Source organism: Rissa tridactyla, chromosome 2 (genome assembly GCF_028500815.1).
Source record: "Rissa tridactyla isolate bRisTri1 chromosome 2, bRisTri1.patW.cur.20221130, whole genome shotgun sequence".
NCBI classification, from domain to species: Eukaryota; Metazoa; Chordata; class Aves; order Charadriiformes; family Laridae; genus Rissa; species Rissa tridactyla.
This window is the reverse complement of record NC_071467.1, coordinates 105,191,088-105,214,926: the sequence shown is the minus strand read 5'-3', so window position 1 is coordinate 105,214,926 and position 23,839 is coordinate 105,191,088. Positions and strand designations below refer to the sequence as shown.

The window sequence follows — 23,839 nt, the reverse complement described above, 5'->3', positions numbered from 1 at the left end:
AGGAGTGAGTCTGAGAAGCTTTTTACTCTGCTGATTTGAAGTACTAGTAATTGTGAGTCACTGAAGTTATAGCTGACTCAGTTTAATATCTGAGAGACCTTTGCCTAGATACTAAAAAGGTGGCTCAAAAATGCAGTCACAAAAATAAGAATAGAATTCGTTCGCTGAAACAAGCTAGTGTCCAAAATGAGATGTCCAAAGCCAGTTCCAAATTGCCTATTCTGACCTGCCTAAATGACAGCCTTGCTCTCCATTTTGGTCGTATAATGGGCATTGTTTCCAAGTCACTCAGCTACAAATACTGAAAAAATGTTTTATTGTAGCTGAACAAAATCCCAAAATTTTGTTTCCTGTTACTGCTTAGTCACTCCACAAAGTTTGAGTCAGCGAAGAAGGCACATAGGAACTTTCCAGTAATCATGAAAATAATTATACATCCTTACTGGTACTGCATGAAAGCATTATGAGCCACTTACACCCTATGACACCTCCAGAGGTTCCTGATTGTGTTTAGGTGAAAATAGACTGCTTCTAAGAGGGCTGTAACTCAAAGCAGCTGCTAGGAAATAAATTATATTTATTTGCATTATATTTGTATCTGATGAATTTTTAATTAATCTTTTATGAGGAAGTAGTGGTTATGTTTTGAAGCGGAAGTATCAAATTTATTTTGTCTGTAGGCTCAGCTATCATTTTCAGGATTTCTATTCTTTTTCTTGCACAGATCAGTGTAAAGTTTCGGTGGTGTTTGGTTTATTGGTTCCTTGTCTTCATATTTTAGATGAAGACGATTCAATCGCTTTGTGAATTCTTTTTTTTCCACTCAACTTTCTAAAATGATCAATAATGAAATGTTGTTCATTTAACCATCAGAGGGTCATAATTGTACTTTATAACTGATATCACCATATGGAGACGAGAGGAATTTGCATCACCAAATCTTTGTTTCAAGCTACTTTTAAACTCAGCAAGACAATGCCACATTGCCTCTAAAATGGTTACATATCTTAATTTTAGCCAAGGGAGCAAATTCAAAACATTTTAAGCAATTGAAAGCAACCCCTTGCAACAAATGCGCCTGGACAACTTTATTTCTAATATTTTCTAAAAAAACATATAATACGCAGTGTCAAGATTAAAGTTGTCTTTGTAAGAAAAAAAATCTTTAGATCTTTGCATGATAATATAGAGCAGGGCAGTATTTATTAGAACAACAAATCTAAATCATTTTATAAATCTCTTCTGATGCTACTGATCTCCAGCATTGTTTTTGTAACAGTTGTGGTTATGAATTATGTTTTTTTCTGAGAAAAATTTGTTATGAAATGCTACGTGGATTTACCAGTAAATTCAGCGTAATATTGTAGGGTTCTGCAGGAAGACATGGACAGCATGGGCCATTAGGACGAAAGGTAGCCTATGTAACAAGAAACACATGAAAGCTAACCTATTTTGCTTTGGCATATGTTTTTTATTTCTATATTCCCAGCATTTGCCTTAACAAAACAGCTTTTGTTTAACTTTCATACGCTGACTAAGTATGGGACAAATTTTGTTCCCATTTACACTGGGTATCCACCCAGAATGTGTATTAATAGCATTATTTCACATCCACACCAGAACAGTGAGTAAATACCAGATGGGCCATTACATTCCAAGGCACTTGGTATAACATTGCCTTTTTGTTTAGGACATTTGGCAGTTTCTCTTTGTCACTCACTTATACATCAGTCTGGTTTCGAAGAGGTTACATGTATGCTGTTGAAAGAGAAAGCAGCAGGAAGAGGTCTTCTGGCACGATCCCAGAAAGTGACAGAAAAACACTTTGGAAGGTGCCGGGGGGAGGATGTCATGACTACTTTGCCTTGGTTTTGATTTGAACTCAGTAGTGACTGAATTCTTCCTCTTTGGTGCTGCTATTGGTCAGGTAACCCATGAGGATAAAACTGAGAGAGAACCAGAAGAAAAAAGGGCAGATTGTCAGAATGAGGCCTTAGACAGGAAGAAGCTTTTTCTATTCCTGTGTAAAGCTCAAGTACCACTCAGGTTAATAGTACAGCATGACAACACCCGTTCAGCACCTTAAATACGTAGTTAAAGAAATTCGAAGTCTTCATGGCCTTGGGAAATGACAGCAACATTGAGGAAGTAGGAAGTGAAAACAACAGGTGGGGTCCCCCACCCTCTTCCTAAAATTTACACCTGAACACACACAGCACAGGTCACTGGCTACCCAGAAAGCACATTGCCAGCAATAACTGCATGCATCTGTTTCTTACAACAACAGCAATCAAAGATCTGGCCAGTCACCTGTGTCTAGAGTCTGTAGAGCTCAGTTTATAGGGCTGAAAAAGGTCTCTCCGTTGGGTACTATTTCTGTTAATGCTGGAGGACAACATTACTTATGGGTGAAAAAGTCAAGTATTTGCAGTGTGTGTTAGTGAATGATACTGCAAAGGACTGGCTAGAATAAATGTGCTGTCATATGATGCTGCTCTATGGACACGAGTGGGTGCCAAGTCTCCACGCTGAAAATACATTTTTTTGTTAAAAACTCATACTCGGACCTTAACTAGAAATTTTGTTTCTAAAATATTGTAGAAAAACTGTTTCACAAAGACTTCAGAAAAAGAGACAGCACAATTCTTAGAATTTAGGAACTGGACCGGGACTGAAAAGATAGATCTTGGCCAAGAGACTTCCACACCACCTACACTAAGCTTTTAGTTGTTTAATCTTGAGTCACTCATCCCCAAGATCGTGGAGACACAGAAAGGAACATACTATTGCCTGACGTGATAAAATCGGGTACACTACGGCAAAATTAATATAAAGTGGTTACAATGCACTATCATTCGCATGGGGATTAATTTTACACACACTTTTCATGGTTTTAAATGACTTCAGTAGGCAACAGTGGCAAAATACAACAACAACCCACTTCCAAAAAAACAAACGCTGATGTATCATGCAGAATTTAATGTACAGCCTTAAGTTTCATACAGCCTTAGTCCTTCAAATACCCCACACTAGTAGAGCTGTCAAAGAAGGCCTGCTGTGATCTCTCTTTCCTAGTTTTCAAAACCACGTTCAAAAACTCAGTTTTCTCTCTTTCCTAGGAAGTATGTATAGATCCAAATTCTGCTTTCACTTTTATTATTATGAAAAACTGTTTTCATTAAAAAACAGTCTACAGTCTTCCTGCACTCATGAATATAAGCACTCCTAAAGTCTTTTAGGGCTGTCTAATAAGAGTAAAAGTAACATTTGAGGCAATGGCTGTAGCTCCTTGCTGATTTGTTGCTGTTTATATTCTCTATCTCAAATGAAATAAACTAAATCGTGTGTTCCCTGTCTGTAATGAAATCAAGGAATCATGTCTACTCAGAGGTAGAGTACTGCAGAATCAGTCCCAAAGGTGGAGCAGTGCAGCGCTCATTACATTGTTCGTGGTATGACGCAATGGCTGAGTAGATGGGGGACTAGAGTGGGGGAGGCTGAGTTAACTGTGTTGAAGGAAGATGGTGGGTCATTTGTGGAGGCACAAGGTCATTGTGGCATTGGTAGATCCGGGGAATGTTACCATGTGCTGATTTCAGACACCAAAATGAAGGTTCAGGCATGTGGCTTGGTAGATGCTCAGCAAAAATAACGTGTGGTGACGAGAAACTCTAAGATTTGGGTGGCAACTGTGAGGTTAAGCCCCTAGACGCAATTCACAAATTTATGCTGAGCATCACTTTACCAAAAATATGCCCTATTTTTGCTAATCGTCTTACTCCATTCAGTCCCTTTGTTTGTAAGGAAAGAAACATATGTGTTTAAAATCCTTGTAATTAGTGTTAACTTTGATATTTAAGCCCTACTTTGTCTCCATTTCAGGGAGAAAGAGGCAAGATTGGTCCACCAGGTTCAAAGGTGGGAAATTCATTTAACTTGACCTAAAACCTCAGTCGTTTCTTCCTTTTTGTTTTGTTTCTTCTCTTAATATGCTCAGGGTATAATAAACATTTCTTGCTGTCAGCGTGTTAAAACCCAGGGAGGCTTCTCTGGAAAAACAGAAGCCTTTCTCAGTTGAATTGTGATTATCAGTAGCCAGAGTAACCTGTTGCTTAAGACTTCTGTTAAAATCCTCAGGTGCGTGATGCCGTAGTGTTTGGTGAGGCAATTAACATTTTCACCAGAACAAAAATGAAAACCAGCAAAGCTTATATAAAGAAAACTTAGTTCCGCATGCTCCCTCACTCCTTAATATTATGGTGTATAGCTAGCACACCAGAGCACTGCCTCCATGACTCGCATCCATGGTACAGTGGTAGATTCATGCCACGTTGTGCAGAAGCCTCAGGAGCCGCGCACAACCCCAATCCAGTGCTCAGCACAGAGGCCACTGTCGTTACCTATTTCTGTGGTAGAACCTGCCCATCGTCCTGCAGCCAGGCCCCTCCTAACACACACCTGACCTCTCGGGAGGTACGAGATTACAGAAATGGTGGCTGGAAGGATCTAGATTGGACTAGATTGGATAGATTGGACTAGATGACCTCTGAAGGTCATCTAGTCCAGTATGTCACTCAAAGTGTTATCACCAACTCTAGATGACATCATCAAGGGATTTTTCTCACTGAGCTATAAATACCTCCAGGGAGGTTCCAAAAACTCTGAAGGTATCTTGTTCCGGTGTTTCACTATCCTCTTTGGAAAGACAGGCTCCCTAACATGCAGCCTGTACCTCCCATGCTGTAATTTGCCCTGGCTGTCTAACTCACCCCACGCACCACTGGGCAACCTAGACCTGCAGCTCTGGACCAGTGCAGTTTCTAGACACGAAACCTGCTAGTTTACCACTGGTTTACACAGTGTTAGTATTGAAATGAATGGAGATGGAGGCCGTTCTTTCCTCTCCAGTGTTCCCTATCGTCATCCCTATCTGTTCCAATTTGGAGTCCTCTCGGAGCCCACCCCAAAGCTCTTGTTTGTATTTGTGCTGCTTTTTCCAGACCCTGGCTGACTTGCGTGCCTTTTGCGGGCATAAGCCAGCAGACGGCGGTGTTGGGACTCAAATAAAATAAAAACATTTTAAAATAAAATAAAATAATAAAATAAATCAAAAGCTTCTCTTGCGTTCGGGACAGCACTGAAATCAAGAGTTGCTCTAGGAAACAAGATGAAAGCAATTACGTATCGACTGTTCTGCTTGCTGAATATTTACAAGAGTATTATCACAGTCTTCTAGCAGCATCTGCTTGTTTATTTTTAAAAAACAACAATGTATCAGGACACTGCTTGCCATAAATTCCATCTGCTGTACATATTTTGAGTATTGCCATTTCACAGAGTATTTGTCAGCATGATAATTAAAGCTGATGCATTGATGCATAGGACAGTTGTTTAACTCTTCTTTTTAATCTGTTTGAGGCTATAGATTATTTTCTTAATTATTATACATATGGGTGCTTTGTTCTGTGGTCCTTGTTCTTGTAATTATTATTGTTAATGTGATAGATATATTTCAAACACATGTATGTATTGCAAGGGGAGTAACTACAGTCCTATTTAAAAATAATCAATCTATCTCTTCAGTCCTCAGATTAAAAAAGATCTTAGTCCTTTTGCATTTGAGCCATGAGCTACATTCTTAAAATATGGAGGGAGTTAGAAATAAGGAAGTCTCCGGGTACATTATTTACTGTAAAACATTTTACATATCCTGGATATTTTCTTCCAAATTAAATTTTGTAAGGGAAATCAATAGGTTAATTTTTTCTGCATTTATAGTAGCAGGAAGTTGATCTGCAGGTACGAACGTGTCTGAAACGACAGCATTCTGCGGCAGAAATGCTGTTGGTCCAAGGTTATTTCCTCTGCCCAATTACCTTTGCCGCAGATAGATACATGTAATTTTCCACGAGCACTGAAGAGACTGAAGTCCCAAGTACATTTTTACTAGTCGTGTATGTGCCCAAATCCCAGTAGTTGCTTAGGTGCCTGAATCCTATTAGCGTTCCGAGACAACTTTTACCCTGCACTTGTCCAAAAAATGAAAATTGAAGAGTGTTTCAGAAATTATACTTTATCTTAAATAAACTGAATGTTTATTCCTGAGCCACGTGCTTTGCTGATCACAGACAAACAATAGAAATAACAGTGAGAATATCCCTTCTTAATGAAGTGGACACCTTAAAATATTTTATGCTGGTGATTCTGTAGAAAGGAGTAAGAAGAGAGAGGATTTGGCATCCTACGAACAGTTAATTTGAATTTCTTCTATCACACCAGAAATGCAGCAGAGATGACCATTTGACGTCGGATGCTTTGAAACTCTGTTGTTCTTTCAGACACTCCCGTAGAGTATTAGCTAATTCTCAGTAGTTTTATTGGGTCACATCTATCCACCACAGTATCCCATCTCCAGCAATGTCAAAAGCATATGCAGTTTGAGCAGATGCTTAGATGCAATTTGACCTTATAAAAGAGCAAATATTACATCATAGTTCTCCTAAGCGACCTCCTAGACTCCAACAATTTGTGGCTCGGACTTTCTCAGCTAGAAATGGTGTCTGAACCACAATTAGATCTCTAGTGAACTTTATATTTCCTCTGGAACTCATGCAAACTTCTACGATTTACAAGACAAGGTTGCTCTGTCAACTTAACTACACATCCCATCAACCTCTTCCATCTATTTTCATTTGAGGTGCATTATTTCTTCTATTAGAAGTGTGAATCCTTCACTACTCTCTACTTTTAGAAGCTGCTACAGTATTCTTCACTCACCTCCTCATTTGTCTGTTTTCCATGCTAAAAAGTCACAGCTTACACCATCATGTCTCATATAGAAGTCATTCTGTAACTTCCATTATTCCCATTGGCCTTTTCTGAAGTCTTCTAGTTCCACTAAATCCTTTTCAAGATGGAAAATGTGAACAAACCAGTACACAGAATTCAAGTTATGGGCACACAATAAGTATTTATATAGTAGCATAGAAATGTTCGGTGCTCTTGTTTTCCTGGCCCTCTTATAATAATTTCTTGTACTCAGTTTATCTTTATGACAGCTACTGAGCTGACCTTTTAATGAAATTCTCTATTTCTACTAGATTTTCATGGTACTATCCACTGCAAAAGCCAAAAAATATTTTCTTGAAGTAGAACAAAAAGTAAGAACCAAAATAGCCTTTCCTAAAAAAAAAAAAAAAAAAAAACAAAAAAAAAAAAACCAAAAACCCAACCCAAAGCTAAAACACTCCCCCACCAAAAAAGCAAAAAAACCAAATCAACCAACCAAACAAAAAAGAAGCAAAAAACCCCCACCAACCAACCAAGCAAATGAACAAAAAAATAGCCCCACTACTAAAACAAAACAGGGCTAATTTGTCACTCAGATGAATCATCGGGCTGTTCTGTGTCATTTCCTTTGCTCTTTCATATGACACAGAGAAAAACAGATGCAAAAAATGTAGTTCACTGTTTATCTGGTGCTTTAAGAATTCAGTCTTCTTTTATCTGCTTTTTTTTCTGGGCAAACTGCATTATCATTACCAAGCGATGCTTCTGTTTTTCCCATAGATTAGAGTAACCGACCAGATTCTTAGCAGTAATAACCAGTCCTGCATTAAACTAGAGCAGGGGCTATCAAACTTTTTATCCCACATACCAACTCCCATCTACATTAAATGCCTCTTCCTCTTCCTCCAGCCTGAGAGTCACTTAACTGAAGGGTGGAAATAACCCACTAAATGTATCTTGGGGGAAAGCAACAGAAGTCACCCTTTTGCTAAGTGGAGCTGGAAGCAGTGAGGAAGAATGATTGTCGCTGCACTAAAAACTCCTGCTCTGGAGAGGGAAATAATAGCAGGAGTGGAGAGAGCAGATGACTAACGAGATGACGCTGACTCCACCGAGCCCCCCACAAACCTACTCCCTAGTCCATTCAGAAGCATACTGTGGCCCTCCCAAGAGTGGTAGCCTACTGCTTGTAGGAAACCAAATACAATTTAGAGAAAGTAACAGTATGTTTGTTGTGGCAGGGAATGCCAGGTACAGACGGAAAACCAGGCTTTCCTGGCATTGCTGGACATCCTGGAGATGTGGTGAGTAGTACTATCATAATCTGTGACAACCTAACGCACTCTGGTTCCCAAATCTATGTTTTAAGGATCAGCAGGAGCCCTAACAGTACTTGCTAGCAGTGTGTAGAGAGCTGGGCCTTGGTTCGTCCTACTTACCCTGGAGCAGTCACCCCAGAGACCAAGCACAGGAGCAGTGTGTGCCATTGCCCTCCTCAGGCAGAAGTGACACAGGCATCTCCAGGGGCTAGTTCCGGTTCTTCAATGCTCCTTTTGCTTTTAATTATTCAGAAATTAGCTCTGTTTTTAATTAGAGAGAAGCTAAGCTAACAGGCTTGTAGGCAATTTTAATATATTTCTCATGCTTAAGAGTCACGAGAATTACAGAGCTCTTCAGCTGGAAAGTCCCACAGCTCATCTCGTGACAGACAAGCTGTCTGTGTCCCCAGTACACTGAGTTGTACCGAGGGATTGACCAAGTTTACAACTAATCTGCTGAAAAACGACTGTTTAGCTCACCTCTGTTATGCTGCCCCCACCCACTGGGCAATCCTGGACACAACTGAGGTGGTTAATGCTGACAAAGGAAGGAACAGCCAGTGCAGTGAAGGAAATGCTTGTTGAATTAACCCCCAACTAATGAAATGTTGTGTGCCCTTTTTCTTCTGGTCATCCGTGAACTCTGTCAAACGTGCTGGGGAGTACTTTTAAATATCAAATCCTCAGAGGGCCTGAGTTGAAACCAGCTGGCCCCATCTACGTGAAAAGCACATTTTCACAATTTTTCCATTTAAATCACTTATGCTTATTTTTTTAATCACATGCAGGGTCCAAAGGGGGAGAAGGGTGACCCAGGACCTCAGGTAAGATTGAGTGGTTTTCGTTCTTTCTGAGAAACCAATGTGAAATGTAGTACTTAGTAAACGTTTTTTTCACCTGTAATGCTTTTCAAATAGGGTGAACCGGGACAGGATGGGAACAGTATTGTGGGACCACCTGGACCACCAGGACCACCAGGACCAATCATAGCAATACCTGAGGTAAGTGTGTTTGACAAGCACTAAAATCTCTGTAACTTGTCTTACAGAGAAGAGGGCACAAGTAGTTAACAAACTGGCAATTCTGCTGTTGATGTTCAGGTCGTAAGCCTACTCCTCAAAACATAAAAAATTTCAGTACATCTCTATATCAAATGGATTTGTAACAGAATAGAATAGAAGGAAAGTAGATGAAGAGCTTACAGACAAGAACTGCGGGTTCATATTGAGAGCTTCTCACAAACTCTCCAGGTGATTCTGCAGGAGTTGTGAATGTCAAATAAGAATCAACAGAGAAATACAAAACTGAGGATGTTTAGCAAAGTAAGGCATCTGAGATGTGGCGATATGTAGGAGAGGGATGCATTGTGTTTTCCTGACTGCTGTGGAAGCAGCAGCCAAAAGTACCAACCAGTAAAATGCTAGAAGCTCATAAAAACTGTCCAATATCCTTTAGCTGCATGTATATTTTTTTGAGTCAGTTTTGCTTTGTGTGCATCAGCCTTTGCAAAAACAACACTAGCTAGCTGTAAGGAAGGCTAGAATTTAGGATGAATCCCTTTTCAAGCCAACAACAAAAATCCTTGTAGTGGGCTTGGTATGATGTTAAGAACTGGAGAAGCTGTGAGCGGCTGCAGGAAATTCTTCACCTCTGAGAGCTGAAGGTTCCTAAAACAGCCAGGGTTATGCATAGGAATGCATGTCACGGCAGTAAAAAGTGATTTCTGAATGCAAGAAGGGAAAAAGCCCAGATGAGAAATCTGTGTTAGAGGGAGGTGAGCACCAACACTATCATACTGCTGGGCTACACATAGCATTTTTTGTTGATTGAAACAACTAGGCTTTCACTTAGGCTTCTACCACTGATAGCAAATATGGCATAAATCGGCACCACATAATCGGTCCCAAAAGAGTTGGGTTGTTTTACTGAATTTGCTGGGTATCCACCCAGAATCTTAGGATGCAAGACCCTAACATCTTGGATGAGCAGAATTATAGATTCACAGAAATATTGGTTGGAAGGGATGTCAGAAGATAACCTAGTTCAAAGTCCTGCTCAAATAGGGACTGTCACCAGCTCTAGACTTCACCATGTTTTTGTTGGTGTTTCTGGGAAATTCCTCAATAGCTGTGACAGAAATGCTGATGTAAAATCCATTTTCTTTCTCCCAGCCCTACCACGATGTCACTGTGGGGCCTTAACTCTTAACAGTGACTAAACAGGTCTGTTTGCAGTAATAATAAACCTGAATGTGTTGCTCCTTAGCTCCTTAATACTTGAAAAAACACTGTGAAAGCCTCACAGGGAGGGCAGCTATGTATAAGAAATACAAAAATATTATTGAAGCTGAGCTGATAGCAATCTAATGGCACTAGTTTGCTGGAGGCTGCATGGCTCCCTACACGTTGTGATAGTCACAGCCCACACATCTATCTAATGTATAGCTATGTCTGAAGAAACCTGAATCCTCTGAATTCTCCAGAACTTCCGTATGAACTACCTACACCATGCATTACAGAAATTTGTAGAGCCTCGTAGAAGCTGTATTGTGCTAGTTGTATTACAAACCCATACAGATACCCGTTTCCTTCTCTAAATACCTTGGAGTTTAAGAAGTAAGCTCTCTCACAAAGTAGGGAGCATAATACATGTGGCTTTATGTACATTTGTAGCAAACATATTCTAGGGGATACAGCAAGAGCCATCTATTCTCATACGCTTCAAATCCTCTATATTGTTAATCAGATAATTTCTCTGAGGACTTTGTATGCTGAATTTTGAGTTAATTAAATGTGTGTGTGTGTAAGTATATGTCACTACATATGACATTGAGTTCTACCTACCTCAAAAATGTTTGTGTAAGAACAGGACCTTTGCTTACTACGCATTTGCTGAGACAGAAGATTAAATCATCCAGATACATTTTGTTTCCTCAGTTTCTCATCTTCTGTAGTTAGCTTCAGATATGGAAAGAACTACTGCAAGTAGACCTATCAATTGCAGTTGGAGTTACAGAACTAAAATAAATACCAGTACCAGCTGTTGTAATGTGGATATTGGCTTGATGTGGGTAGAGTAACAGAGATCAATTACGTGATCTAAGTGAACCACAGGGCAGTTAGAGAGATCACTCCCTGGGTCAGTGTCTATTAGAGTTCACTCATTTAACCATTGTGTAGCCAAAGACAATAATACTTCTTGGGCTGTAGAAGTCCAATGGACTGATCTGTCAAAGTTGGAAGAAAGTTTTCTTATGAAGGGTTCTGTGGCTGCAACTAAACAGATCTTATGCTGCTTGATCAAAATAAAACAAATTAAAGAGCTGGCGCAGTTTCAGTATTGTTGCAATATTATGATCTGATGTGGACAGCTGTGGCTCAGGGCCAGGCCTCACCAGTGTCTGGTCAATAACACATTGATCGAACTGCACTGAAAAGTGGACCTTGGCTTCCTCCTCATTTGACCTGGTTCCTATGTGGACTGAGAGGGTTTGATTCCATCAGGAGCCATTTCTAACACTGTGGAAAGACATGGTAAGATAAAACTGAGGTCTGCAGTGGAACCTAGCCGCTTCCAGGCTTCCACTGTACCTGCTAACACTGTGGATCTCAGAGGCTTGCAGTCCTTTCTGCCTTCTCTGTTGCCTCCTGCCGTCTGTCAGGAAGTCTGCTCCGAAATGTCCTGTGAAAAAAACCCAGTGTCCCTCAGTTTGCTGCCATTTGATATTGCAAAATACTAAAATCAATATTTCTCATCCTTTATTGGGTATTTCACTCTTTTGGAGCATAATCTCTGATACTCAGTGCATTTTCAGGCATGGAATCATGATAACCAGTAAACCATATTAATTGCTGCTATGATTTTATCACTCCAATTTAGTTTGATACAGTACAAAAATAATTTTGAATAGAGAAATTTTATTGGATTTAAATTGAAAACTTTTAAACAATTATCCATTGCTGCCATTATTTAGCCGTAGTTTAGGTACAAGAACTGAATGAAAAGCTTGGAGAAAGGTTAATATTGGGGGTGTAAAGTGAATGTCAAAAGATTTTGTGTTTCCTGTGTTCTTTATGTAACTCTAATAAGGGCATATTCATGCCATTTGGATATAGAATCACAGAATCATGGAATTTCAGAGTTGGAAGGGACCTTTAGAGATCACCTAGTCCAATTCCCCTGCTAAAGCAGGATTGCCTAGAGCACATTACTCAGGACTGCATTCAAGCGGGTCTTGAAAGTCTTCAGAGAAGGGGACTCCACAACCTCCCTGGGCAGCCTGTTCCAGTGCTCTGTCACCCTACCAGTAAAGAAGTTTTTTCTCATATTTGATCAGAACTTCCTATGTTCCAGCTTGTGCCCGTTACCCCTCGTCCTGTTCCTGGGAACCAGTGAAAAGAGTCTGCCTCCAACCTCCTTAACCCACCCTTTAGATACTTGTATGCCATAATAAGGTCTCCCCTCAGCCTTCTCTTCTCCAGGCTAAAGAGTCCCAGCTCTCTCAGCCTTTCCTCATAAGGGAGATGCTCCAGTCCCTCAATCATCTTTGTTGCCCTATGCTGGACTCTCTCCAGTAGTTCCCTGTCTCTCTTGAACTGGGGAGCCCAGAACTGGACGCAGTATTCCAGTTGTGGCCTCACCAGTGCAGAGTAGAGGTGGAGAATGACCTCCCTTGACCTGCTGGCCACACTCTTCCCTATGCAGCCCAGGATTCCATTGGCCTTTTTGGCGACAAGGGCACATTGCTTGATACAAAGCTGAAGGTTTACATAGAACCCAACCCAATCACGTGAAAAACTACTGTTTCTTCCTCTTCATAACAATGTAGAAAATATTAAAAAACAAAGTCATCCTAACTTTATAGCCAGCACTTTCTGAATTGATGTGTTGAAAAGTTACAGTGGTGGATTGCTGACATTAAAGATGCTTGCACATCCAAAAAGGAAGATAAATAACTTTACAACCTGGAGCAGGTTGTGAAGAGTGCCATCTTTTTCTCTCACCTTCATCCTTGTACCCTCTATTTTCATATCTTGTTCAGCACTGTATACAGTTTTCTGACTTTGAACCACAATTTTCATTTGCAGCTAAATTCGACTTATAAAATACACGAAGTACCCAATCCCAAGCTCAGCAAAGACTTTGGGATTCTTTCCACTGACTTCAATACAGTTTGGATTGAAAAAATAAAATGAATGAATACTGAGTAATAAAGGAATGAATACTGAGTAATCCCACAATCAAAAGACAGGCTCCTGGATTTCTGCCACCAGCTGTAGATAAAGCAGAAGAATTGCAGCAGCAAGACTCTTTTATTACTGTCGCTAAAGTAACAGCCCATGTCCTGTTGCCTTTCTGGGCTGTATGGTGCTGGGAATACAGTGGAACCCATGACATTGTGCTACCCCTGGAGCAATGGAGCAGAGAGCTCGTGCTGGCTGGGCAATGGAGTGCTGCCTGCAGGACATAAACTATCATTTTATTTGACAATTTTCCAGTGTTTTTTGCAGAACATGAGGACATGGAGCAGGCGGCAGCACCCAGTAAAAGTAACAGGCTTTAGCTGCATGAATCATGATGGCAAGATGACCTCAAAGTACAGAAAGTTGACCGTACACTGCCATGCTCAGATTGCATGGGATGGGATAGGATAGGATAGGATATGTGATCTTTTTTTTGTCCTCCTTCACAGCGCAGATTAGAAAAATAGTATTCAGAGACTCATAAAATAATTTGACGTGGCCTCTGGAGGCCATATGGTCAAACCTCCTATTCTAAACAGGGGTAGCTTCAAACTTAGTTCCTGTATACTGTATTCATAACAAATGTTGCACAAGAGTGTGATCTGACAGCATTGATCTGCACATGGTTACAAGCAGAAGAGGCATTCAGATTTCACAGTACTTCAGTGACAACATGCTTATTCATGTGCTAAGTGAATCCCTGTCACCTGAAGGCATGCCCTGCCCTGGCCTTGTAAAATTCAGAAGATTTTTATTACACTGAATGGGAATATACTGCTGCACACAGCGCCTTATGTTGAAACGGGTGGCATGGCTTGCCTGCTAAAAAAGTGAACTAGTTCAAGACTTTAAGGAGATTCAGCACATATTTCTGAATCCAAAACAAGGCTAAACTGTCATAAAGGGACTGTTGGAGTGAAAGAAATGAAACAAATGACAAAAACTGAGTAAGGATCTCTTTTCACCTACAACATTTATGTGGAACAAGCACTTACAAATTGTCTGTAATGTATGTATGGCCATACGGTATAGTATTGGGAACATCTATTTAAACCAGAAAGGTAACTATCTGAAACCAAAATGAAAGCCGAATCATAACATCAGGACAAGACTCTGATTGGGAGCAGCCAACATTGATTTATTAACAGCAGTTCATTCCTGATCAAAATGATTGCTTGTCTGTGGACAAGGGATGGACACTTCATGTTGTACACCCTGACTTTAGCAAGGCTTCTGGTGCAGTCTCCCAAAGTCTTGCTATTACCACATCGATGACCTATGAAGCAGATAAGTGTTTGATAAAATAGGTGGAAAACTGGCTTAACTGATGGACTCAGAGGGCTGTGATTGGCATTCGTGAGGCTGCTTCTGGAGTACTGTGTCCGGCTTTGAGTTCCTCAGTACAAGAAAGACATTGACATAATGGAGCAAGCCCTGTGCAGGGCTGCCAAGATAGTCAGGGGGCTGGAGCACTGAGAGAACTGAGTCTGCTCAGCCTGGAAGAAAGATGGCTAAGGAGACAGTATATTGCTGTCTACTACTTTGATTAACTACTTAATCAAAGGATAAAGAGAAGATGGAGGCACCCTCTTCTTGGAGGTGTATGTCAATATTGTAAGATGTAACAGACACAAGTTGGAATATGGGAATTCCAATTAGTAACAAGCAAAAACTTTTCACACGGACAATATTCAAATATTGTCCAGTTCCTGTTACCCAGAACAATTGTGGCATTTCCATCCTCAGAGGTGTTCAAGACTTAACTGGACAAGTCCCTGAGAGACCTGATCCAATTAGATCTGCATTCAGGAGGCGTTGGACGAGATTATGTCCAAAGGTCACTGCCCACCTTCATTATTCTGATTCTATGATCAAATTATGCAGAAATACCTGACCTAATGCTGACCTCACTAATTCCAGGGTAGGAACCGCTGTAGCAGCATTGGTATTATACTGCTCTGTTCTTGAGACTCAGGGCTGATTAGCTGAGGTGCTGCTCCACATCCAAGCGACTATTCTGTTTTGGAGATCCAAGCTAGTTTCATTGGTTGCAGACACAGCAGCATGATCAGAGCTGACTTAGGAATCATTGCATGGCACTGAATGGTGTAATGCAGACATGTCCAGAATATAATTATAACTTCAACTCTACAACAGGGTGAGTGTGGTCAGACAGATTTACCATCTTAGAATGCCAGTGACATATTGGAGTATAAAACCTTCATTTTGATCTTTATCTTACTGAGGAGAAATGACTTCAGGCATTATAGTTTTGAAATTATAAAATGAGGGTCAGTTAATTAAAATTTTGAAAGCATTCTGAGATCATTACTTAAGAAGTGTAAAACAAATTCTAGGTTTTGTTATTCCAGATGTATAATAAAAATTAGAAGAAGAGAGCATTTTCTGTGGCCTTGTGTTCTTCTCCCAATAGTTATGAAGGGGTGCTTTAACTGTCTATACATTTCTGAAAATGTATGTAAGCCCTAGATAATCAATTTGGTATTTGAAATAACCTGTTCCTTAATCACTTTTTTAGCTACTACTCAACGATACAGGTGGAATTTTTAACTTTACTGGAATTAAAGGACTGCTTGGGCCTCCAGTGAGTATATGCTGCTTTATTAAATCTTCAGGTTTGCTCTGTCTTCAGTATCTCCTTTTAAGTATCAGCTAGAGCTGAGTTTCCTGTGCTTTAGAATTGTGTTCCTGCAAACTTCATCACTAAGCTCTGTGGAAGTACTTCAGGGCAGAACTGAATTCTGTGCGAATGAATTGCTTTTACACATTTGTATGGAAGAAATAAGCTGACTTATCTCTGAACCTGAACTACGTGCTCAGAATAACAGAAATGTGGAACTGGTGCAAAAATAGGGGCCAAGATTTACATCGCATTTATTCCATTTTTTTTTTTTATTCTTGTTTTTCAAGTCATAAAATGTTGGGTAAAGTAGTTTGCTCGGTTCTGCTTGAGACTGCAACTAGGAATATTAGGATTCTGCATAAGAGTTCAGTCTCACAGCAATTATAGCTGTGGATGAAAAGCTGGAAATTTCATGAGAACAACAGATGTGAAATTTCAGGTTCTGTTTTGCAGCTAGGAGTATAACTGCAAAATAGTTCAGTCAAATATTTGAAATTCTGAATGCTTTCTCGGTAATATTTCAAATTCCTTGCACTGGATCCAAAGAGAAATCTACCTTTTCGAGGCTGTGGAGGCCAACTTGCCTGAAAGTCTACAATATATTGCACTTTGCAAAATTATAATCCCCCCAAATGAAGCATTTTACTTCACAGCTAGTTTCATTTGTGGAGGGTTGTTTGTGTATTTTATTTTATCTGTTTTCTTGTTTGTGACTACATTTCTCTCCCTCACATCCAATACCCGATGAAACAAGGCAGACCAGAATGTCTGTACCTGATAGCAGAATTTCACTCTACATCACCATCATTTGAAAAATAAATAATGAAAAAAAAAGTATCTTATTAATACAACTGTCCCTAAACAAATTTTTACTACATCTGTCAGTGAATTGTGAAGAAGGGCATTAGCTCCAATAACAGATGTTAACCTTTATGTGTTAGCCTAAGGTGCCTCTTTTCCTCTTGTCACATGGTAGGATGACATCCTATTATCGTGGCTGTGTCTAGCTGTGCTTGTGCTAAAACAGCTTTCATAGAAGAGTATTGTGGTGTGCTTCCTAAAGACGTGATTGTCCTAATTCCTGGACACAATAGGATGCCAGGATAGGATGGGCCCTCTCTTGCTGGTAGGTTGCTGCAGGTAGTTGCCATTCAAGCCTTAGGTGACAGGTTCTCAAAACAACACGGACGAGTGGGCTCATGACCCCAGCAGAAATGCTTTGGTTTGTAATAATCGTTACAGTCCCAACAGAAAAAAGTAGGTCCTGTAGCTCAAAGCACAGTTGTAATGGAGAAGGTCTTTGAACCTCAGTCTCAGAGCTCACCCTAGGCTGGAAAGACGTGCAGTCAAGTGGCTCAGGTAATACACACCCAGGTGATCTGAGCTAGAACTAAAGTGTCTCTCTCCAGGTATGACAGTGGAGCAATCTTAAATATGCCCAGTACAAATCCAAATCCATGTTTCTATCCACAGACAAACAGGAGCAAAATGGCAAAGGTGGAAGGGCTCTGTGCTGGAATCTGGAAAACATTCGAAGGAGGCTGAATTATGGTTGCATGCCTTTCATATGTAGAAAATGTCACTTTTCTTCAGCCTTTCTTCGATGTCTGTACCTTTAGTCTTGGAAAGTAAATTCTAATGTCCCAGGAAAAGTTAGAAGCATAGGGTGTTGTGGAATGTGCACAACTTCACCACTGCCTGAATGAAGTCTTAATCCGGTTTCAGACCAGTTAATATTTGCAGATTACACAATAAATGGAAAATGCATACTCTGTTTTGCAAGTCTGTAACGTGTTTTTAAGGGGGTGGGGTTTTTGCATTTTGCAGGGGCCAGATGGCAAGCCAGGTCTACCAGGATTTCCTGTAAGTATTATGTTCCTTGGATTTAAGTAAGTATTTTTCAATATAGTTTAGTATTTGAAAAATTATAGCCTACGGAATTTATACAAAGGCTAATAAATTTTCATACGGGAGACTGTAGGTCTCCCATGATTCTTTATGGAATCAGTAGCTATGGTAGAAATTAAGTATGTGTGATATGCACATCTCACATTTCTGCTTATCTCAGAATCAGTTCTGTAGTTTAAATCTAAATGTAATTGGTTTTGTAATTGTAATTGTAAATGTAATTGATTTTGATGAAAAATTACTACTTCAGAAAAAGACCTACGCCATTTAAGAGAAACAAATGGAACAAGTGGACTTTTAAAAGTTTATTTTCCTATGTAAACGTAATTGTATTATTCTTTAGGCTTTTTTGTCACCACTACGGAGTACAGTAAAGCCCTATGAGGTGTACCCTTTTTATTGTATCTTTTAGAAAACATTAATTATTTTTTATAATAACATACCAGTGCCACCATGGAAATGTTGCACGGCCATAATATCAAAAGGCACCTTATACTATGTTACCTACCTATTGTGTTCAGGCTGCCACACCGTATAAACATTATCTGGCTTGTGACTTTATATAGTAATGTTTATACTATTATATTTGTATTCTATACAATGTGATAGAATTATTTTCCCTTGTTATGATTGTTTTACAGTTCACATGTGTACATGTGGTCTCAGGATCCTTTATCTATTGCCTGAGAATAACTAAGGAGAAAACTGGGAAAGTTGACAAATGATGACGACAAAATGCTGGCAAATTACCCAAAATTCTACAGAAGTTTTTTTACTAAGTCCTGAGTATCATGGATTGCATAGGAAGCCAAAGGAAGGGGGGAAAAATCTTTAAAAATACTTTTCATTTGAAAAAGAGCTGACTGATAGCATTTAGAAAGTGATATAATAAATTCTTAGTCTCTGTCATTTACAGAATTTCTACAGACATGAAAATACCATTCTTGTTCTTACATCAGGTCTTTTCTTTATCTCTTCGCTAATGTAAAAAAGTCATGTAAACTTGAATTTGCTTCTTGGTGGGTAAAAAAAAATATTTCTGATTGCACTTATAATGGAAGATTGTAAAAAAAAATGTGATCTGAACAGAATGTTTTCACCACAGAACAGACACAGAAAATATATAATTTTCAAATATATAAGCTCTATTTCAGGTAAAAATATTTTTTCTTTCGACTAGAGAACGGAGTAGGGAGGAAGTAGAGAATTTTAGGCTGAATTTCTACTCTTCTTAATATTTGCATATTTCCCTTTGTGACTCTGTGTATCATCTACATTGTGATAAACATCAGAGGGTTTTGGTTTTCTTCTTTTTAACAGATTCTCCCTATATGATATTTGGTTTAGGGATTACTTTGATTCAGACAGCAATTTAGTCTTGTTCTTAGATTGCAAGCAAGTGATCCAAGTTCAAGTTTTCCAGTTATTTAAAATTACATTTAGTAAAATGGCCTAGCTCCATATTCTCAGCAGATCTCACCATGGATTTATGGACTTGTTTTTGCTTAGGGCCCTCGGGGGCCGAAGGGTGATACTGGTTTGCCTGGATTACAAGGACGCAAAGGACAACAGGTAAGAGAAAATGCATACGAAAAAGTACATGCCGCAAAATTTGTTAGATAAAAAATAGTTAGTGACATCAAAAGTTTAAAGATTCCAATTTTACTACGGATTGGGATGTTAATAAGTTTATGTGAAAAATTTACAAAATGGAAATTGAATAAGTACTAAACAAAAGAACTCGATACAATACTACTGAGATCTAATATTCCTGCTCCAGTGTTGAATTTCTGCAGTGCAGTATGCCCTTACCAGAACAAGTTTACATAATCATTAAACATGAGGTGACCTCCTCTTGCAAGCCTATTGTGTGTGCTGACACCCTGGGATCCTAATTGAAAGGCCAAACAAAAAAAGATTAATCTTTTCCTCCTCCTTTGGCACAGAGGGCTTTGCCTACAGAATGAAGACTGCAGTTTTCCATTCCCAAAGAAAGACTTGGGGAGGTCTCTCCTTAGGATCCTTCCTCTCATTTCTGCACAACAGGGTTTATTTTGTGCCACAGCGGAGAGGCGACTTGGGACTGACTATGCTATTTTGTAAATATTGCAGCTGTTGTTCTGTTTTTCTACCCCTTCTTTACCACCTGCAGGAAGCAGGGGAGAGGGACATCTAAGTTATTACAATCTTGGGGATAACAAAAAGAAAAAACAAAACCACTTTCTGCTTATTCTTTGTAAGTAGCTGACCTCTCTTTCTCACAAGTAATAGGAAGGCTTGGAAACGGTTAATTATGGCTTGAAATGGGATTGTAGATGAACAGCATCTTCATTGCTTATAAGGAAACAACTCAGGCCACAAATACCAGTCCCCCTTTGTCATAAGGATTCCTGCTTTCTATCACAGAGCATAAAATTATCAAGCTCAACCTTCAAACCAGTTGGGTGGCTTTTGGTTTGGGTTATGGGTTTGGGGTTTTTTTGTTGGAGGGGGGGTGGTTTGGCTTCTGCTGTCCACACTGGAAGGAACTGAAAACTTTGATGCCATTATATTTTGTACCCACTGATGACATAGTGGTATTTCTGAGGCATGAACACCAGGTTATGCTCAAGAGTAATGAAGTTGGAAACCACAATGAAGCTGCGCGGACACGTAGGAGTATTTTGCTCTAAGGATCATGAGATGCTTCTGTGGCAACCTCAGGTCCATAAAATCACAGAAGATAAAGTCAGTGAAGCCAAGCCTCTTGGGAGACTCCAAAGTATCCTCAGGGAGACTCCAAAGACTCCAAAGATTTAAGAACCTGCAGGAGGAACTGAGTTATAGCACTTCCTGCTCAGTGGAGGTGCTATAACCCGGACTGTCATTTTAGTCAGCGATGCAACTGTTAGTTTCAGGCCAGATTTCTTCCATTAGAGATCTTGGGAAATCTGTTGTACTAAGCTGCCTGAGCTAGGAGGAGGAAAGTTACAGCTGAAATATCCACAGTGGGAACCATGTGCTGGCACTGGGGAATGATAATTCATGATTGTGGTGCCATTATTCAATAAAATTACCCCTTGAGGAAGTGGAATGCAGAGGGTCATAATTTGAATGCTGGGAATTGGCCTTCGTTAAAGATAACGAGGTTGCATCATGCATATAAAGAGAATGATTCATGCTTTCCTGATAGTAAAATCAGGACACTTGGTGTTCTATCAAGATTTTACATTTCCAGCAGAATTTCCTGACCACTATCTAAGATGATGGTACACAAGAAGACACCAATAGCCTGACAGCCTTTGGCAGAGATCTTTTGTGAACTCATCATGTTTCACACAGTTACTCTACTGAGAACAATTAAAAGTCATTTAAAAAAAATAAATCCTTATTCATCTCTGGGAGATTTATGGAAGCAGAATATTTTAGTGTACTTTATTATGTTTTAAGAAAGATCAGCCCTTTTCTCCCCCAGAATCAGGATTCACCCTACTCATATTGATATCGCTTTATGTTTGATATCACAGCATGACTAACCTGTCATGCTTCAAACAGCAGTAATGCTGCTTTGACTTCTGATGCACTGACAGCATTGTAAACACTATAAAATAACTTTGATAATTGCAGGGTGAAAAGGGAGAACCAGGAGCTATCATTGCTGCCAATGGATCTTTAACTGAATTATTAGGAAGAAAAGGGGAGAAGGTGAGCTAATACTGTGTTGTGTTCCTCCAGCATGTTTGGTGGTCTTGTTACCGGCCATCTCTGCTAGATACTGCAGGAGTTCTCCTTGTCATTGCTCTATGTGTGTCTGTCCTCAACAGGGTGAAGCTGGAGTGGTGGGACCGATGGGACCAATGGTAAGACATTTTCAAAGAGGAGTGGATTCTTTTTTTTATTTTGCTTTGGTTTTACAGATAATAATAAATGCAAAGGTATGCACAGGAAAAATATAAGTGCCAATGATCACAAGTTCCAGCAAGGGAAATTCCAATTAGATATAAAGAGAAAAATTCACAGTAAAAGTGGTTAAACACAGAAATACGGACTCAGAGAGATGGTGGATTGTGGAACAAGGTACTGAGTGGCATGACCTAACTTGGAAGTTTGTCTTGCTTTGAGCAAGGGGTTGGACTAGATGATCTGTAAAGGTCCTTTCCATTCTAAATTATTCTCTATTTACATGATTTACATTAAATCAACTGACTATATCAGGCTCGGTGCCAATAATTTGCAACTGCCTTGGATTCTGAGGAGGCTGCAAATCATGCAGCAGAATGGTACCAAAAACAGGCTTTAGAGGCCTTCTTTCAGGTACTTGGCCTGATAGTTTTGACTGGACACAGAATGTTGTATGAAAGCACAATAAATTAGTTATACAATAAGAACAGTTGCCCAGGCTCAGTAGTGTTAGAGCAGGAATTAATTTCTTCTAGTCTAGTATTACAAAGATCAAGGATACCGAGTGTTTCTTTGCTTCTGCTTTTGATGTAGCCCGGTCTCTGTTGTGCCTAAGTGAATATTAGTAGCTGTTGTCATTTCTGTGCACCAAGGTGTAGAGGAGATTTTGCCATCAGTTTCTGTGGTCTTTAAAAAGGGCTAACTGGGTGTACTGAGTAATTGCTTTGTTAATTACTGTGTATCAGAATACCTCGTGAGGGGGCTATCCTACCTTACCAGAAGGGGAGTTCCTTTTCTCTTCCTTGTATGACTGCAAGATTAGTCTATCCTTTCACCTCAACATAGAATCATAGAATAATTTAGAATGGAAAACTTCAGAGACCATCTAGTCCACACCACTGTCGAAAGCAGGTCTGTTTAGCTCAGACGCTTGCCCAGTCGAATATTCACCATCTCTTAGGACAGAGATTCCACAGCCTCTCCAGATAGCACATTCCAGTATTTGACAACCTTTGGGATAAAAAAAGTTTTTCCCTATATTTGTTTGGAATTTCTCCTGTTCTAGCTTGTGTTCATTGCCTCTCATCCTATTGCTGTGCATCCTTCGGGACATGTCCTTTTTCTGTTAGCCCCAAATTCTGTGTTTATATCTCCTTTTCAACTGCCACGAGACCCTTCATACAGTTCAGTGTGCAGACAAGGCCATTCAGAGGAAGCTCTTGCCAGCACTGGTGCGAATGATTACGCTGCAGGAGAACTGGGCACACAGAACCTGTCTCAAGACTTTGCTTAGTTCCTCTTCTTAGTGCAGAACTCTAGTTTTATCATCGTTGCTAATGGGGATGATTCATTTTGGTGTTATCCCATAGGAAAAAAACCCATTGTAGTCAGTGCAGCAAAAATACACAGACTTAAGAGTGCTGGGCCAGAGCCTTTGTGGCATAATTTATCATCATTGTGATGATTCTGTTCCTCTTTGCACAAAGTAAGACTCTGGCACAAGCACGGCTTTGAGGTAGATGGGGGACTCTCACCATTCCTCTGTGTTAGGGCTCAATGAACTCATATGCAAGTGAAGTTCTTTCATTTCTAGCTGTGACTGCTGGCTTCTGTCTCAGGGAGTCACTAACATCTGTCAGGAGTGGGCTGGCACTTTTGAGCTGGCACTTCGACAGAGGAAACACCGAAGGTGGCTGCAACGTGTTCAGCTCTTACATTGTTGATGTTTCTTTAAAGTCCTTGTTAAAGCATCAGATCCAGACACATCTCTTTCTATTTAAACTAATAAAAAAGACTGTTTCTAATCATCTTCGTTGTTCAGTAAAGCTCAGATTTGCAAATTCTTTAAAGGCTCAAATATCGGAAAGTGAAATGGAAAAATATCCTGCAACATTTTGGATTTCTTTTTTTTCCATTATTGGATATGGTACCGCAGAAGGGTGACTTGAATAATTTCGATAGCTTGGGAACACAATATTGAAGTTCACATCTGCCAGAGTCCACCGGCAATCTATTGCCTACTTTAGACACAGGCATTAGCTTTGAATTTTTGAATT

The 23,839-nt window shown here is 39.8% G+C and overlaps 1 protein-coding gene across 1 annotated transcript in view; it reads left to right on the top strand.

The window, feature by feature from the left end:
- Positions 1-23,839, top strand: part of LOC128904750 (collagen alpha-1(XV) chain-like) — a 150,951-nt gene that overhangs the window by 94,211 nt on the left and 32,901 nt on the right. Inside the window, exons 18-26 of the mRNA XM_054189417.1 lie at positions 3,883-3,918; positions 8,031-8,093; positions 8,897-8,932; positions 9,026-9,109; positions 15,891-15,956; positions 17,823-17,858; positions 19,413-19,475; positions 21,510-21,587; positions 21,707-21,742. Coding sequence (XP_054045392.1) covers positions 3,883-3,918; positions 8,031-8,093; positions 8,897-8,932; positions 9,026-9,109; positions 15,891-15,956; positions 17,823-17,858; positions 19,413-19,475; positions 21,510-21,587; positions 21,707-21,742 — 498 coding nt within the window. The remainder of the gene's footprint in view (positions 1-3,882; positions 3,919-8,030; positions 8,094-8,896; positions 8,933-9,025; positions 9,110-15,890; positions 15,957-17,822; positions 17,859-19,412; positions 19,476-21,509; positions 21,588-21,706; positions 21,743-23,839) is intronic.